This window comes from Mesocricetus auratus, unplaced genomic scaffold (assembly GCF_017639785.1).
Source record: "Mesocricetus auratus isolate SY011 unplaced genomic scaffold, BCM_Maur_2.0 Super-Scaffold_100025, whole genome shotgun sequence".
Taxonomy (NCBI): Eukaryota; Metazoa; Chordata; class Mammalia; order Rodentia; family Cricetidae; genus Mesocricetus; species Mesocricetus auratus.
In genome coordinates, this window is record NW_024429206.1 from 14246647 (window position 1) to 14261945 (window position 15299).

The window sequence follows — 15299 nt, forward strand, 5'->3', positions numbered from 1 at the left end:
CAAGTTGTATTGTGTTGAGGTCACATGACAACCATTGGGCATTGGTTTTCTTCTTCACCATGTGAGTCTTGGAAGTCTACCTTAGGTTGTAGGACTTGGGGGTCTCATCTCCCTCCCAGAGAACTTTCAAACTTTCACGTACTTTGCAAAAGCAGAGTTGCTTTTATCTACATAATACCTGCCCCACCCCTTTTTGCAAGCTCTGAGCTGTATCTGTAGTAAGCATTTGACTTGGTGCCCAGTCTTCAAATCATGCTAGAATTTAGGATTATCATTCTTACTTTTGAATGTGAGCAAATTTGACCTCAGAAGGAAAAAGTGACTTGCTTCAGGTCACAGAACAAGGGTGGTGGGCATGGGAGTATAGGGAACCTTTGACTGTAAAACCCACACTCCATTCACAAGCCCACAGCGGTCTCTTGTTCCTACCTAGCACTGGGGTTTTTGCAAATGTCTATCTTATGCATTTTGCTGCCTGTGGGAATACGAATTATTTAAAGTGAGTTAGAAGACACTAAGATCCTTCCTAGAAAGATGAGAAAGCTGGGGGTCGATATTTTAAAGATTTTTAAGATTCAAGCTTGGCTTTCCCGAGAAGACAGCATCCCTTTTATTCCCATAGGAAGGGACCAGAGCTGCCGCTGTGCATTTCAATACGTTAACACATCGGGAAACGAAAGGAGAAAGCAGAAGGACTGCTGAGTCTGTGTCAGAATTTTTCTAGAGGAAACTACAGAAGAATGTCAGATGCAGAAGAAAGTGTTGAAACAGAAAAAGAAGAAGAGGAATATAATCCAAATTATGAAGAAGAAAATCTGCAACAGAGCCTAACTGAAGACACATCATCATGGGAGGAGTCCCAGGAGGAGGCGGGGTTGGAAGGGAAATGGATGGAGGAGGAGGAACAGGTAGAAGAAGGAGAAGCAGCAAGAGGAAAGGAAGAGAAAGGGGAGGAAGAGGACGTAAGAGGGGAAGAAGAGGAAATGAGAGGGGAGGAAGAGGAAATGAGAGGGGAGGAAGAAGAAAGAGGTGAGGAAGAGGAAATGGGAGATGAAGAAAGAGGTGAGGAAGAGGAAATGGGAGATGAAGAAAGAGGTGAGGAAGAGGAAATGGGAGAGGAGGAAGAAGAAAGAGGTGAGGAAGAGGAAATGGGAGAGGAGGAAGAAGAAAGAGGTGAGGAAGAGGAAATGGGAGAGGAGGAAGAAGAAAGAGGTGAGGAAGAGGAAATGGGAGAGGAGGAAGAAGAAAGAGGTGAGGAAGAGGAAATGGGAGAGGAGGAAGAAGAAAGAGGTGAGGAAGAGGAAATGGGAGAGGAGGGGGGGAGATGGGAGGGAAAGGAAAAAGGTGAAGAAAAAGGAGAAGGAAAGGGAATTGAAAAAGAGGAAAGTGAGGAAAAGGGAGGTGAGGAAGAGGACAGGGAGGAGGAGGAGGAACATACAGCAGAAAGACAGGAGGAACAAGAGGAGGACGAGGGAGATATTGTCATAAAAGAAATTGAGGAAAAAATTGGAAAAGTCCATGAAGAAATAACAAAGAAGTCTAAAAAAACATTAAATTTAGATGATCTTGTCATCAGCTCTGAGTCGTCCACATCAGCATCTTCAGTGGTGAGTCCAAACTGTAACTCACCCATTCATTCATTCACACTGTAACTCACCCATACATACATTCACACTGTAACTCACCCATACATTCACACTGTAACCCACCCATTCATTCATTCACACTGTAACTCACCCATACATTCATTCACACTGTAACCCACCCATACATACATTCACACTGTAACTCACCCATACATTCACACTGTAACCCACCCATTCATTCATTCACACTGTAACTCACCCATACATTCATTCACACTGTAACTCACCCATACATTCATTCACCCTGTAACTCACTGATACATTCACACTGTAACTCACCTGCCCATACATTCAGAAGCATTAGTTGTGTGCTTAATTTTTGTCAGACTTACAAAACCAAAGACACAGTCCTGGCAGGAGACATGACTCAGTACTTAAGAGCCCTTGGTGTTTTTCCTGAAGGCTTGAGTTGGGTTCCCAGCACCCATGAGGAAGTGTCCTGTAACTCCAGCTCCAGGGGAATCTGATACTCTCTTCTGGACTCCTTGAGCACCTGTATAAAACACACACACACACACACAAACACAAACATAAACACAAACACTAAAAAGAAAGAAAGAAAACCACATGCTATGTACAATAATTGTGAGATGCAAGGAGGGTGGTTCAATCCAGTTTGGAGGATGGTAAAAGTAAGCTTCCATGAAGTGTGGTCCTGCCTTGGGAATGGCCAGTGGATTACCTGAAGGTGAGACACACTTGTCTTGGGATTGAGTTCCTGTGGTATAATAGTGGTATGGGTTTCCCACAGTCTGCTCCTCAAGAAAGAACTCAGTGCTTGTCCAAGGGCGGGACTCCTAGTCTTTCTTACAAGGGACTACTGTGTAGTCTGTGCTGTATGGGTCTACTGGAAGATCAAGAATTAACCTGAACACAGCCATGATTCATTTCTTTAGTACAAAATACCTCAGGCACAGGGCTGGAGAGATGGCTCAGAGGTTAAGAGCACTGACTGCTCTTCTAGAGGTCCTGAGTTCAATTCCCAGCAACCACATGGTGGCTCACAACCATCTGTAATGAGATCTTGAGCCATCTACTGGTGGTGCAGGCATACATGCTGACAGAACACTGTATACTTAATAAATAAGTTAAAATAAAATATCCCAGGCTCCCTTTTGAGCCACCTGTTATCATGAGACTGGGTGACTGGGAATGGAAAAAGACAGTAAATGGGAGAATGTAGCCTTGGGTACTACACATGCCGACTCAGAATTTTTTTTTCTATTTAAAGATTGAAACCTCAGAAAGTAGCAAGTCCTCCTCACACTCCCAAAGTCCTGAAGTAAGCGAGATTTTCAGAGATAATGGTACAGGGTTTGAAGTTACTAAGGCTGTCAAGTCTGAGGAGGAAAAGATCGATTCTCTCAGGAGGAAGTCATCAAAGGAAGTTGAGAAAACGGGCCAGAAGGCAGAAGGTGTTTCAGCCCAAGAATGGAGAGGCACAGAACCAAAACAGGAAGAGGAGAGACAGAAATCATCCCAAGCCGAAACCGGGAGTTCCCAGGAGTCACTGGTGTCCACCTCCACAGAGGACACCTTGTTCCAGAAAGAGGAGGGCTCCAAGGTGTATCCTTTGGTGAGTGTCACTGTGTGTCATTTCTGGGCTTGGACAGCAAGTACTATGCGCTGTTCTTTTGCTTAAGTTAGAAAGCACGCTATGAAACCAGTGCGATGGAACATGAGCCAAGAGAGTACATTAACCATAGAGTTTATTACAGGTGAGGGAGGGGAGGGCGAGAGGGGGGGGAGAAGAGAAGAAGATACAAGAAGAGACGAAGACGGTAAGAGGAAGAGCAGAGAGGGAAGAGGAAGAGGAAGGGGAGTTAGGTATTGGCCAACTGGGAGCAGAGAGAGAGGGGGGGAGGGAGAGAGAGACAGAGAGAGAGAGGGAGAGAGAGGGAGGGAGGGAGGGAGAGAGGAGAAAAGAGAGGGGTGTAAGAGAGCAAAGAGGAAGGGGAGGGGATACCACGAGGAGGCGCTCACTTAAAAGGGGAAGCTTGCACATGTGAACTGAGTCTTTACTACGCAGACCCTGTAACAAGTGTCATAGTGATGATGTGACCAGGACACTATTCGTGCCCTGCCCGTTGTCAGGGGATGGGATCAGCATGGTGTTGAGTTCCAACACCATGAGATAGGGTGTCTGTGCGTGTTGGGAAAGTTCCAGTGTGTATGTGCCTGTGTGTATGTGTTACGTGTGTGCACCCATGTGCATAAGAAGGCCAGAGGATAACTGTGGGTGTCTTCTTCAGGCTCTGTTCACTATTATTAATGTTATTATTATTACTTTTGCTTTTTTTTTTGAGACAAGGTTTCTCCGTGTAGCCCTGGCTGTCCTGGAATTCACTATGTAGACCAGCCTGGCCTCAAACTCAGAGCTTGGCATATATGTATATAGTTTCCCATGGCTTGGAATTTGTATTGTAAAGTAGCCTGAGCTGCCTGGCCACCCTCAACCACCCCCTATCCACCTGTCTCTGCCTCCCCAGCACTGGGATGACCAGAAACTCACTTCTGTCATGCCTAGCTAGCCATTTTGTTATTTACAAGGGTCCTAAGGATTTAACTCAGCACGCTCAGTTGGCATCCCTTCAACCCAGAAACCAGAAGAACGTTTTAAATTAATACTTTTTAGACAAACTTTGTCTTTTAAAGTTCTGTCAAGAGCTGGGGGAGGGGGAGGCACCCATGTGTTAGACCTGGAAGCTGATGGCAACATCTGGGTTCTATAGCACAGCTCAGCAGGCCGGAAATTCCTGGCATAGTTGGACTGTTGCGTTGACTGTTTCACGAGGGAGACTCCCTCTCTCTTTTCCCTTCCCAGCCTCTGTTTCTCTCCTCCCTCCCTCTGCTCTCTCTTCCTCTCAGGCACTACCAATGTTCCTCCTGACTTTTACACCTCTTCTCCTCCCTCTGTTTCTGCCTCCGCTAGGTGGAGAGCTTTGAGAGGAAGTGGCAAATCTCTGGCCTTTGCTAGGAATCTGTCCTTGCTGTTGCTGACATGTGTCCCAGGGAGGTGCCATCTGTGAGGCACAAAAGCTTTGTCATTTGCCCAGCCAAGGAGAAGGAAGAAGAGGCCCCTCCCCCATTTTCCCCATCTGCTGCTTTCTGGAAATCCTTTGCTAGGATTCGTTCTTGCTTTTTGCTTCTTTTTTTTTTTCTGCCCCCTTTTTTCCCCCTGAGGATTCTTGCCTTCAAGAAGATTGATTCTATGTAAAGAACTTAGTCCTAACACAGAGTGAGCCTTTGTACCCACTCACATTAGATTTTGGTTTTCCTGCTTTACTTTGAGACAAGGTTTTGCTACGTAGCCCAGGCTGGCCTTGAATTCACAACTCTCATACCCCAGTCCCCTGAGTTCTCAGATTATAGGCATGCATAACTGTCAATATTCAGGGATTTCTTCCACTACTCTCGGCGTTGTTTTATTTAAGGAAGATTTTATAGTGCATTTATTTGTGAGGGGACATGCGTAGGCTCCAGTGTGCATGTGACAGTCAGAGGGCAACTTGCAGAAGCCAGTGTGGCCTTTGCACCATGTGGGTCTAGGGGCTGAACTGATGTCCTCAGGGTAAGCAGCCAGCACCTTTACTTTGTGAGCCATCTTGCCCATGTCCCACTTAATTTTTTTGAGACAGTGCCTCTCACTTAGCTCTAAATGATTTCATTTAGACTGACTGGCCAGCCCGCTTCTGGGATCCTCCTGCCTCCATGCTCCTTTGCGGAGGTGTCTTAGTCTTGGTGCTGTTGTTGTGATCATGGCAGCTCTTATAAAATAAAGCCTTTTATCAGGGACTTACTTACAAAGAGTTAGTATGTGACCATCATGGTGGGGAGTGTGGCAAGCAGGCAGGCGGGCCAGCATGGTGCTGGAGCTAAGAGCTCGCAGTCTAATCCATCTGCAGGCAGCAGGCAGAGAGAGACCTGGAATGAGCATTTGAAACCTCAAAGCCCACCCTCAGTGACACACCTCCTCTAGTGAGGGCACGCCTACTATTCCTTCCTAAACAGTCTGTCAACTGGGGACTAAGCTCAAAAATATATAACCTATGGGGACCTTCTTCTGTTGTTTTGTTTTTCGAGACAGGGTTTCTCTGTGTAGCTCTGCCTGTGTCTCCTGAGTGCTAAGATCAAAGGCGTGCGCCGACACCACCTGACCCAGTGAGAGTTCTTCATGGCCCCTTGTTTACTTGTATATCCCAGGCTGGTTTTACATGCACTATGTAGCCAAGGCTAACCCACTTCCCTCCACCTTTGAAGTGCTGGCATTACAGGCACTCACCACCACACCCCTGGAGTCTTTCCTTTCTCATGACCCATATTAAAATGACAAAATGAAATTTCAAGATGAACATGATGATCCCTTTAGGATTAGCAAGTCTCTAAAAGAACAGTTTCATTTGCATAAGTCGGCTTTTTAGAACCAAGGCAAATATTAGGTAATTCTGTTCCTAGAAGGTGCAGCTTGAGACAATTATAATTCCACAGTTCTACCACTCACACCCACGCAATCCCAGATCTAAACAGAAACACAAGTTCCAGGGAGCGGGCAGAAGGAAACAAGAAGTGTGGGGAACAAACACCGTGACAGCGAAAAGTCACCATGCGTGTCACCTGCCGCGTCTGCCCCTCCATTCAACTTCCTAAGCATTGTTCCAAGAGGAGAAGGACAGCTTGCTGCTGTGTGCCAGTGTAACTCATGGATCTTCAGCCATTGGTTATTCCAACACCACCACTTTCAAAGACTGCTTTTTAATTGACCTGATGGTGTATGAGAGAGAACAGCTTCAGGCTCCAGGAAAATTTGAGGGGACAGTACACAGATTTTCCACACAACCCCTGGTGCCGCCCTCTCCAGATTCCCGTTTCGGTACTAGTTTGTGTCAGCGTAGCACATTTGCCAGCACCGCCAGGCCAATGTGCATGTCACTATTAGCAGATGGAATGAGCAGGCAGGTGTGCTGGGCCTTTTGTGGCGGTGACAGGGTGTGACATCCCTGGCCACCACACTGGAACACTCCCTGCACACCTCCTGTCCACTCTGCTGCCTTCTCTAGAACCCTGGCTGCCACTGGTCATTCCCAGCATCAGGGTTACTTTGCCTTTCCTGGAATGCCTTGGTTTCTCATTCCAGAAAGTTCTTATTTTGGCATCCTTCCCAAATATCTAGCATCTATAAGGGGTGCTGGTATTGAACCCAGGGGCTTGCCCATGCCAGGCAAGTATTCTACCACTGAGCTATGGAAAGCAGCAATGACAACAAAAACACAAAACAAGGCAGAAGTAACAGCTATTCAGACTGAATGATTTCCTTTCTTTTTTTTTTCTTTTCTTTTCTTTTTGGTTTTTCAAGGCAGGGTTTCTCTATGTAGCTTTGGAGGCTGTCCTGGAACTCACTCTGTAGACCAGGCTGGCCTCGAACTCACAGAGATCCACCTGCCTCTGCCTCCCGAGTGCTGGGATTAAAGGCGTGCGCCACCAACCTGGGTTTACACGTTCTGCATCCTACGTTTTCAGGAACTAATGGAATTCATCATATTAAATACTCACTCTGTGTTAGTACTAAGTGTGCCTTTAGACCCGGGAGTAGAGATCAAAAAAGTGTTTTTTGTTGTTGTTTTTTTTTAATTTATTTTTTAAGTTTTGTTTTTATTTTATGTGCATTGGACTCTTGCCTGCATGTGTATGAGTGGCCATGTGGGTGCTGGAAGCTGAACTCAGGACCTCTGGAAGAGCAGCCAGTGCTCTTAACCGCTGAGCCATCTCTCCAGCCTAGAAAAAGTGATTTGTATGATGTTAAAGACCTCCCTCCCTCCATTCTTTCTTTTTTTTTTTTTTTTTTTTTTAAGAAAAACAACAATCAGGAGGATGGGGAGTAAAAGGCTACTCTTTAGCTATGTAGTGAGTTTAAGCCCAGCCTGAGTTACATGTGACCCTGTTTCAAACAAATAAAAAGTTTTCTTTTTTCCCTGGGACTGTCAGAGACGTTCTCCAGGGGCAGGCAGGGCGAGGCATGCATGAGCCACAGCTCTGGGCTCAGCACGCTCACGGCTCCCGTGTTTGTCTTTGTTCTCCAGACCATGACCTGGTCCTTTGGATGGAACAGTTTCCTCCCTGTCTATTATCTCCGGGAGAACCAGAGAGTCCTTCTCTACGCCTGTGCCCACACCGCCGTCATCTACAACGTCTTCAGGAATACACAGTACCACCTTCAGGTATGCAGGCCTCGTCTCCCAGTGAACAAAAAGATGTGTTTGCTTAGTTTTTTTGAGATAGGGACTCAGATATGGAGCCCAGAATGTCCCTGAGTTCTCAAACTTCCTGCTTCAGCCTCTGAAGTGACCGGGATGGCTGACATGTGCCTCCAGGCCAGGCTGGAAGAAAACACCTGTAACCCGCATATAGAACTTTGCTTTGGGTCCCAGGGTAACTTTGGGGTCCAACAGTCATACCTGTTGGCCTCTCCATTTTTCGGCAAATTCTCCCTTGATAGCAGTGGTTCTCAACCTTCCTAATGCTGTGACCCTTTAATACAGTTTCTCATGTTTTGGTAACCCCCACCATAAATTTATTTTTGGAGATAGAGGTTTGCCAAAGGGCCACCACCCACAGGTTGAGAACCACTGCTTTAGAGACACAGGGTAAGGTGGCTCACCCTGCAAGAACGAAGCCTGATGACTTGAGCTTGGTCCCCAAGGCCCACATGGTGGAAGGAGAGGGACAACTCTCATAGGTTGCCCTCTGACCTCCACGTGTGCACTGTGGCAGGTATGTGCATGCACACCTACACACACACACACACTCACACACGAGGATACACAAATCAATGTCATAAAATAAAAAGAACCGGGTGTTGGTGGCACACGCCTTTAATCCCAGCACTTGGGAGGCAGAGGCAGGCGGATCTCTGTGAGTTCAAGGCCAGCCTGGTCTACAGAGTGAGTTCCAGGACAGCCTCCAAAACAATATAGAGAAACCTGTCTCGAAAAACCAAAAATAAATAAATAAATAAAAAGAAAAAGAAAATAATCATGTGCTGCTGCCCACCTTCCATGAGTTTAATCAGTACCCAGTGGCAAACAGCTGATACTAATTGTAACATTTCAAGAATGGAAACATCTGGATTTTGTACATTTCTGCAAAAAACAAAACAAACAAACAAAAAAACATGACAGCATAGATTATGTCCCCACAGAAGTGCGATGAGTTACGGAGGGCAGCAGCTCCCTGGGGACAAAGACCCACCCCACTTAGACTCGGGTTGCCACTCTAGAAAGTAGGTATTAAGATGTCTATGTGTCAGAAGAGGAAACAGGTTCAGAGTGTTACAGAGACTAGTCCAGGGCCTCAGGACTGGGAAGTGCTCAGAGGCCAGGGGTCCCCCTGTCCTTCCCTTACCTCCGCAGTGCTCTGATTTCACCCCCTCCCTGGGCGTCCTCTACACCTGCCTTCCTCACACTGCCTGCTTCCCCGGCCCTGAGAGTTTGACCTCTTTCATTGTCATCATTTCCCTACCTAAATGTCCTGTTTCTTTTTTTTTTTTTTTTTTTTTTTTTTGGTTTTTCGAGACAGGGTTTCTCTGTGGCTTTGGAGGCTGTCCTGGAACTCACTTTGTAGACCAGGCTGGCCTCGAACTCACAGAGATCCGCCTGCCTCTGCCTCCCGAGTGCTGGGATTAAAGGCGTGCGCCACCAACGCCCGGCTCTAAATGTCCTGTTTCTAAGTGTCTACTATTTACTGTTGACTTGGCTGTTAGTTATATGTTGGCTCTTCATGAATGTGTGATGTTATAGGACCTTCCAGTCAATGCCAAGGTCAAAAGGATCACAAAGTATTTCCCAAACACCTAGGCTGTGCTCAGTGTGATAAGGGGATATACAACCTAAGGAATCTTCTTTCTGATAAAAACATCAAGCAAGTCCCATTGAAGCTGGATTAAGCATGTGTCACCAAGTACAGGAACCACAGACGGAAGGTGCTGGGGTGAACAGGCAGCTCAGATGCATGTAGCATGACCCACAAGAGCCTAACCATGCCAGCGTGCAACTAGGACTGACCTTGACCATTTGTTCATGACATAACTGCATCATGACTGCTGCTGAGTGTCGAGTTTTGTATGTGGCCATGAACAAAGCGAACCTGGATATCCCAGTCTGTGATAAAAACGGGCATGCAGGAAAAATGGGGACCAGAGCTCTGGGTTTGAAGTCAGACTGGTCTACAGAGTGGGTTCCAGGACAGTCAGGGCTACACAAAGAAACCCTGTTTTTTGGGGGGGAGGATGCTGTTCTCTTTGAGTATGTTTCTGGAAGATTCCTGTGTTGTGTGGGGAAATGACCCCCGGGGTATTGAGACTGGATCAGAGGACCAGTGACCTGCAGAGCTGTTCAGTGATCTGAGGTGAGCACTGTTTGTGGGGGAATGAAGCCAGCAGGGAGTTCAGAGGTCCTGGTTGGGTTGGCCACTTACCTGCATCCCTAGGGAGGACTTATTCCTTTAGAGATTACAGCTCCTTCAGGTTCGCAGAGGAAGAGAAAGCTTCGGAACGCAGCCCCGCAAGAGATGGAGAGGCCTCCGGGAGGCCTCCAGGAGCTGCTTCCCTAGCAGGCAAGCGGGAGGACCCTCCTTGAGGGGGGCCCCACACTAAGTATGTCTCCTTCATGTCCATAGGGCCACCCCAACATCATCTCCTGCCTCTGTGTCAGCGAAGACAGGCGATGGATTGCCACAGCAGACAAAGGACCAGACTGCCTCATAATCATATGGGACTCCTTCACAGGGTAGGCTCTGTGTGGGCAAAAGGGCAAAATAATGTTGTTGTCAAGAAACTTGGTTTGTTGGTGGCCCAGAGAAGACTGGATGGAGGGAGGGTTGTGTCAGGGTGGAGGATATGCTGGATGTCAAATCTGTCACGGTGAGGAACCTTACTTCTACATGTGGCTTTCTCTCGAGTTTTCTTTTTATCTGTTGAGACAGGGTCCCCTGCAGCCTTTGCCTATATATAACTAGCCCCCTCTTCCACAGTCCACCATTCTCTGGTTCTCTGTGTATGCGTGTGTATAGTTTTATATTTAACTAACTATTTAATTTGTGTGTGTGTGTGTGTGTTTACACAGTAGGAGTTTACTCTCTCCCAGATCTAGAGATATTAATTGGGGTGTCATGAGGACTATTCCTTTGGAGCTCTGAGGGTGACACTGTCCCACTGCTCTCCATCTTCTGCTAGCTGCTGGCAGTCCTTGGTGTTCCTTGGCATTGGTCTCTGCCTCCTCCTTCTCGTGGCGTTTCCTCCGTCTCCGCGTCTCCTCTTCTGTAAGACCTGGGCTTTAGAGCCCTCCCAATCCGGTGCGGTGTCACCTTAGCCAACTGCACCTGCAAAGACTCAGTTTCTTTCTTTCTCTTTAAAATTACATTCTCTCTCTCTCTCTCTCTCTCTCTCTCTCTCTCTCTCTCTCTCTCTCTCTCTCTCCCTCCCTCCCTCTCTCCCTCTGTGTGTGTGTGTGTGTGTGTGTGTGTGTGTATACACCATGGCCAGCGCGTGAAGGTTAGTGAAGTTTAGAGGAGAACTTGGAGAGTGTGTTCTCTTCTGATCCCCTGTGAGCCCAGGGTATTGAACTCTCAGACTTGCTGGCAAGCACCCTTACTCACTGAGCCGTCCCACCTTCCCCGATGATTCCATTTCTAAATAGCATAACTCTTTCAGGTTTTGAGTAGACATGAATTTGTGGGGACCCTATTAACTCACTGTGCCCACTCCTCAGGATTGCTGTGAGGGTCAGTGGAGCATGCTTCAGTCCTAGAAGCAGAGAAGGGCTCTAGAGTCCGACAGAATATAAGACTCTGGCCTTTTTTGGGGGGCTAACAATTGAGTCAAGAGGAATAAGACAGTTAAGCAGGACTTCTGTATAATATCCTGGAGTGGGGTGCAAGGGTTGCTGTCCATCAGCCAAGCAGTGGCCCCCATAGGTCCTGCTACCCAATCACCAATCCTCGCCTAATTCACTTAGTGATGTCCAACCTTTTGTCTCCCAAGGTTGCTTCCTCCAGGCTCTCCTCAGGTTCTCCTTCCCTGGGCATCCCGTAAATGTGGGCGGTGGCGATAGGCCGCCATGATGTTCTCTGGACAAGAGACAGTTATCATCACAACCCTATCCACACTTCTTCCTCCCAGCAGGGAGGCTACAGGATGCCCAGGTGTCTCCTGCTGAGATGGCCGGAAGTCATGTGGTGTGTACCTCACAAATAGCTTCTTTGTTCATCTCCACAGCCTCTTCGACCCACACGCTAGACTGCTACAACAACGTTCTAGCTGACCCTCAGGTTCATTCTCTGACTAGTCATCTGTTGGAATGGTCTTATTTTTAAATTCTATTTTGAAGGTCTCACTCTGTAGACCAGACTGAACTCACAGAGATCTTCCTGCTTCTGCCTCCCTAGTGCTGAGATTACATGCCCTGCATGACTTTATTTTTTATTGTAGTAAAATATAGACAACTTACAAGTCACCGTGCTAACCATTTTATTTATTTTTTTACAGTTATTTATGTGTGTGTGTTCCCGTACATGCCACAGCACGTGTGTGTGGTTTTAGATGTTAGTGGGAAACGGCTCCCTCTGTCTATGTGGGCTCTAGGGTGTTGAACTCAGGCTATCAACCTTGCGGCAGGTGCCTGTTCCCACTGATTCATCTCACCAGCCCTGCTTTATTTTCATTGTTTATTTTTGGGATGCTTTGAGACAGGGTTTTGCTGTAGAATACAGCCTGTCCTTGAACTCACAATCCTCCTAGTCCTGGGATTCTAAGTGTGTACCTCCATACCCGGCAGCCATTGTTTTAATGTATACTCTAGTGGCATTAGTTACACCACAATGAGCTGCTTCCAGATATTGCCATCGCTGCAAATAGCAACTGTGTTCTGAGCAGCTGCAGTCCTCTCGTCCCCAGCTCCTCTGACACACTTCTGCCTCCATAGACGTGTCTACTCCAGACATTGCCTGGGAATGGAGTCACACAACACGTGGACTTTGTGCTTCTTTCCTGTAGCAAAACACCTTTAAAGCTCATCCCTGTTATAGGTGCCCATCTTTTTTTGGTTTTAAAAGTATATTCATTTGCAGGTAGTGGTGACACACACCTTTAATCCCAGCACTTGGGAGGCAGAGGCAGGCAGATTGGTGTGAGTTTGAGGCCAGCCTGGTCTACAGAGCAAGTTCCAGGACAGCCTCCAAAACAATACAGAGAAACCCTGTCTCGGAAAGAAAAAAAAAAAAGCAAAAACAAAACAAACAAAAAAACTCATAAAATACTTTAGAGGCCTGAGCAATGGCTCAGTGGTTAAGAGCACAGACTGCTCTTCTAGAAGACCCAGGTCAACCCACATGACAGCTCACAATCATCTGTAATTACATCTTTTTCCAGGGGGGTGGTCCTCGAGACAGGGTTTCTCTGTGGCTTTGGAGGCTGTTCTGGAACAAGCTTTTGTAGACCAGGCTGGTCTTGAACTCACAGAGATCTGCCTGCCTCTGCCTCTTGAGTGCTGGGATTAGAGGCATGGGCCACCACTGCCTGGCTAACCATCTGTAATTCCCATCCCAGGGAATCCTATGTCCTTTTCTGGCCTCTGGGGGCACTGCATGCGCACAGTGTACAGACCTATATGCAGGTAAAACACCCATACACAAACACACAAACAGTTAAATATTTAATTTTATTTATGTGTGTGGGAGGTCATAAGAGGGCATCAGATCGCCTGGAAACAGTTGCAGATGATTGTGAGCCTTCATGTGGGTGCTGGGAACCGAACCCAGTTCTTCTGCAAGAGCAGCCCTTGCTTTCACCTGCAGAGCCGTCCCAACAGCCCTGCACTTTCTTTCAAATTCCATTTGTCATCAGTGTAACAGGAATGAGGCATGGCTAGTCACTGAAGGCATTTGTCACAGTTTTAATGAAAAGCTAAGTGGATTATTTTAGCTGAAAATTGAAGTCTGCACTGGCCATCATCGCCAGTTACAGTGCTTTTTCCAGTGATAATCAGTCTAGTGCGCTTCCTTCTAGAACATCTGCTTCTGATTTAAACACACACAGAGGGCCTTCACTGTGTGGATTTTCTGCACAATATTTTCCCAAGAATACATCTGATTGTGTAGCTCTCCTCTGGAAGCCACCACTGACCCATCAGCCTAGCGTAAAGGATCCTCAGAGAGGGACCTGCCCCCGCCTGCTCGCCTGAGGTCCCTGTGGGCCGTGTGGCGTCCCACGTTTCCTTGCTACAGAGCCCCTGTTACAGCCTCTATAAACAGTTCCCTGTGTGTCACAGCAGTGACAGTTGGCTGGGACAAAGTCTGTGCTCCCATTGAAGGACACTGGTTCTCTGTCATTTGAGAAGCGGCGTGACTAACTAAAATGCAGCCCCTGACATTCACGCGGCAGCCCTCACAGCGTTGGGAATGGCAGCCCACAGTTCACAGGGGGCGAATGGATCTCAGCCCTGAAGAGGTTTCACGTTAAACACTGAGAAGACCAATCACCCGGATTTGTAGTATTAACATGAGTATGACTCAGAAACGTGTTCACAACTTTAGGGCTGTATAAAGTTTAAGAGAACTGGATGTAGCAGGGTTTTTAGCTTTTTAGATTTGCAATTCTAATTGAAAATATGTGGCTGACTTAGGCTTCCAATTTTAAATAGAAATCATTTTATCTTTATAAACAGTGTTAGAAATACTTGGGAAAGCTTAAGGTTTACCATATTTATGGATAAATTTATTAGATTTATAGCAATTCAGTATTGTTGAAAAATTTGTTTCTTAATTAGACCACAAGAAACTTAACCATAAAACTGAATATATTACATTTCTGCACCCAGCTTAAAATTTTTTAAAGTTAATAGCCAAATTTGGATACATTAATTCAAGTTGCACAAAGGTGACTGCAAAAACATGCTACGTTTATGAAACGAGCAGGATCTGTTTTGAAACAGTGGCCTCCTGGGTAGTCTAGGGTGACCTGGAATTCACTGTGTAGCCCAGATTGGCCTAACGCTCAGGATCCTCCTGTCTCGGCCCCCAGCTGCCGGGCCATGTTTGGCGCCCCAGTTGGCTGATCTTTTGCTGTGGTTGTGGCTGCCGTAGTAAGTCTGAGCCTGGGGTCACACACTGCTCTGCGGGTAGTCAGGGTAGTCAGTCTGTCACTGCGCTAGGGCCCTAGCCCTGAGTAAGACTTTTAAGTTGAACAGAAACCTTAAGGGAAAACAATGTTTTCCTTTAATTTGCCACTTTAATAAAGAGACTATTAGCCGGGCGTTGGTGGTGCACGCCTTTAATCCCAGCACTCGGGAGGCAGAGGCAGGCGGATCTCTGTGAGTTCGAGACCAGCCTGGTCTACAGAGCGAGTTCCAGGACAGCCTCCAAAGCCACAGAGAAACCTTGTCTTGAAAAACCAAAAATAAATAAATAAATAAATAAATAAAGAGAATATTAATTCTAAGACCAAAAACAGCCTCTGAATAATCTTTTATGGGCCATTTTATCAGGTTGGGTATCATAAAGCTCCAACCAGGCACCAAGCTAGGCAGACTTTCTCTGTCCCGCCAGCTGTCTCCCAAATAACCACACAGAGACTTATTAACCACAGACACTCAGCTGGTAGCTTAG

The 15299-nt window shown here is 46.8% G+C and overlaps 1 protein-coding gene across 6 annotated transcripts in view; it reads left to right on the forward strand.

Annotated features, from left to right (window-relative positions):
* Positions 1–15299, forward strand: part of Cfap251 (cilia and flagella associated protein 251) — a 74688-nt gene that overhangs the window by 1196 nt on the left and 58193 nt on the right. For all 6 annotated transcript variants that reach the window (XR_005870929.1, XM_040731125.1, XM_040731124.1 and 3 more), the window contains exons 2-5: positions 623–1607; positions 2878–3222; positions 7724–7861; positions 10317–10426. Coding sequence is in view for 5 of the 6 variants with exons in the window: in XM_040731125.1 (XP_040587059.1) it covers positions 741–1607; positions 2878–3222; positions 7724–7861; positions 10317–10426 (1460 nt within the window). In the remaining variant the exon portion in view is untranslated. The remainder of the gene's footprint in view (positions 1–622; positions 1608–2877; positions 3223–7723; positions 7862–10316; positions 10427–15299) is intronic.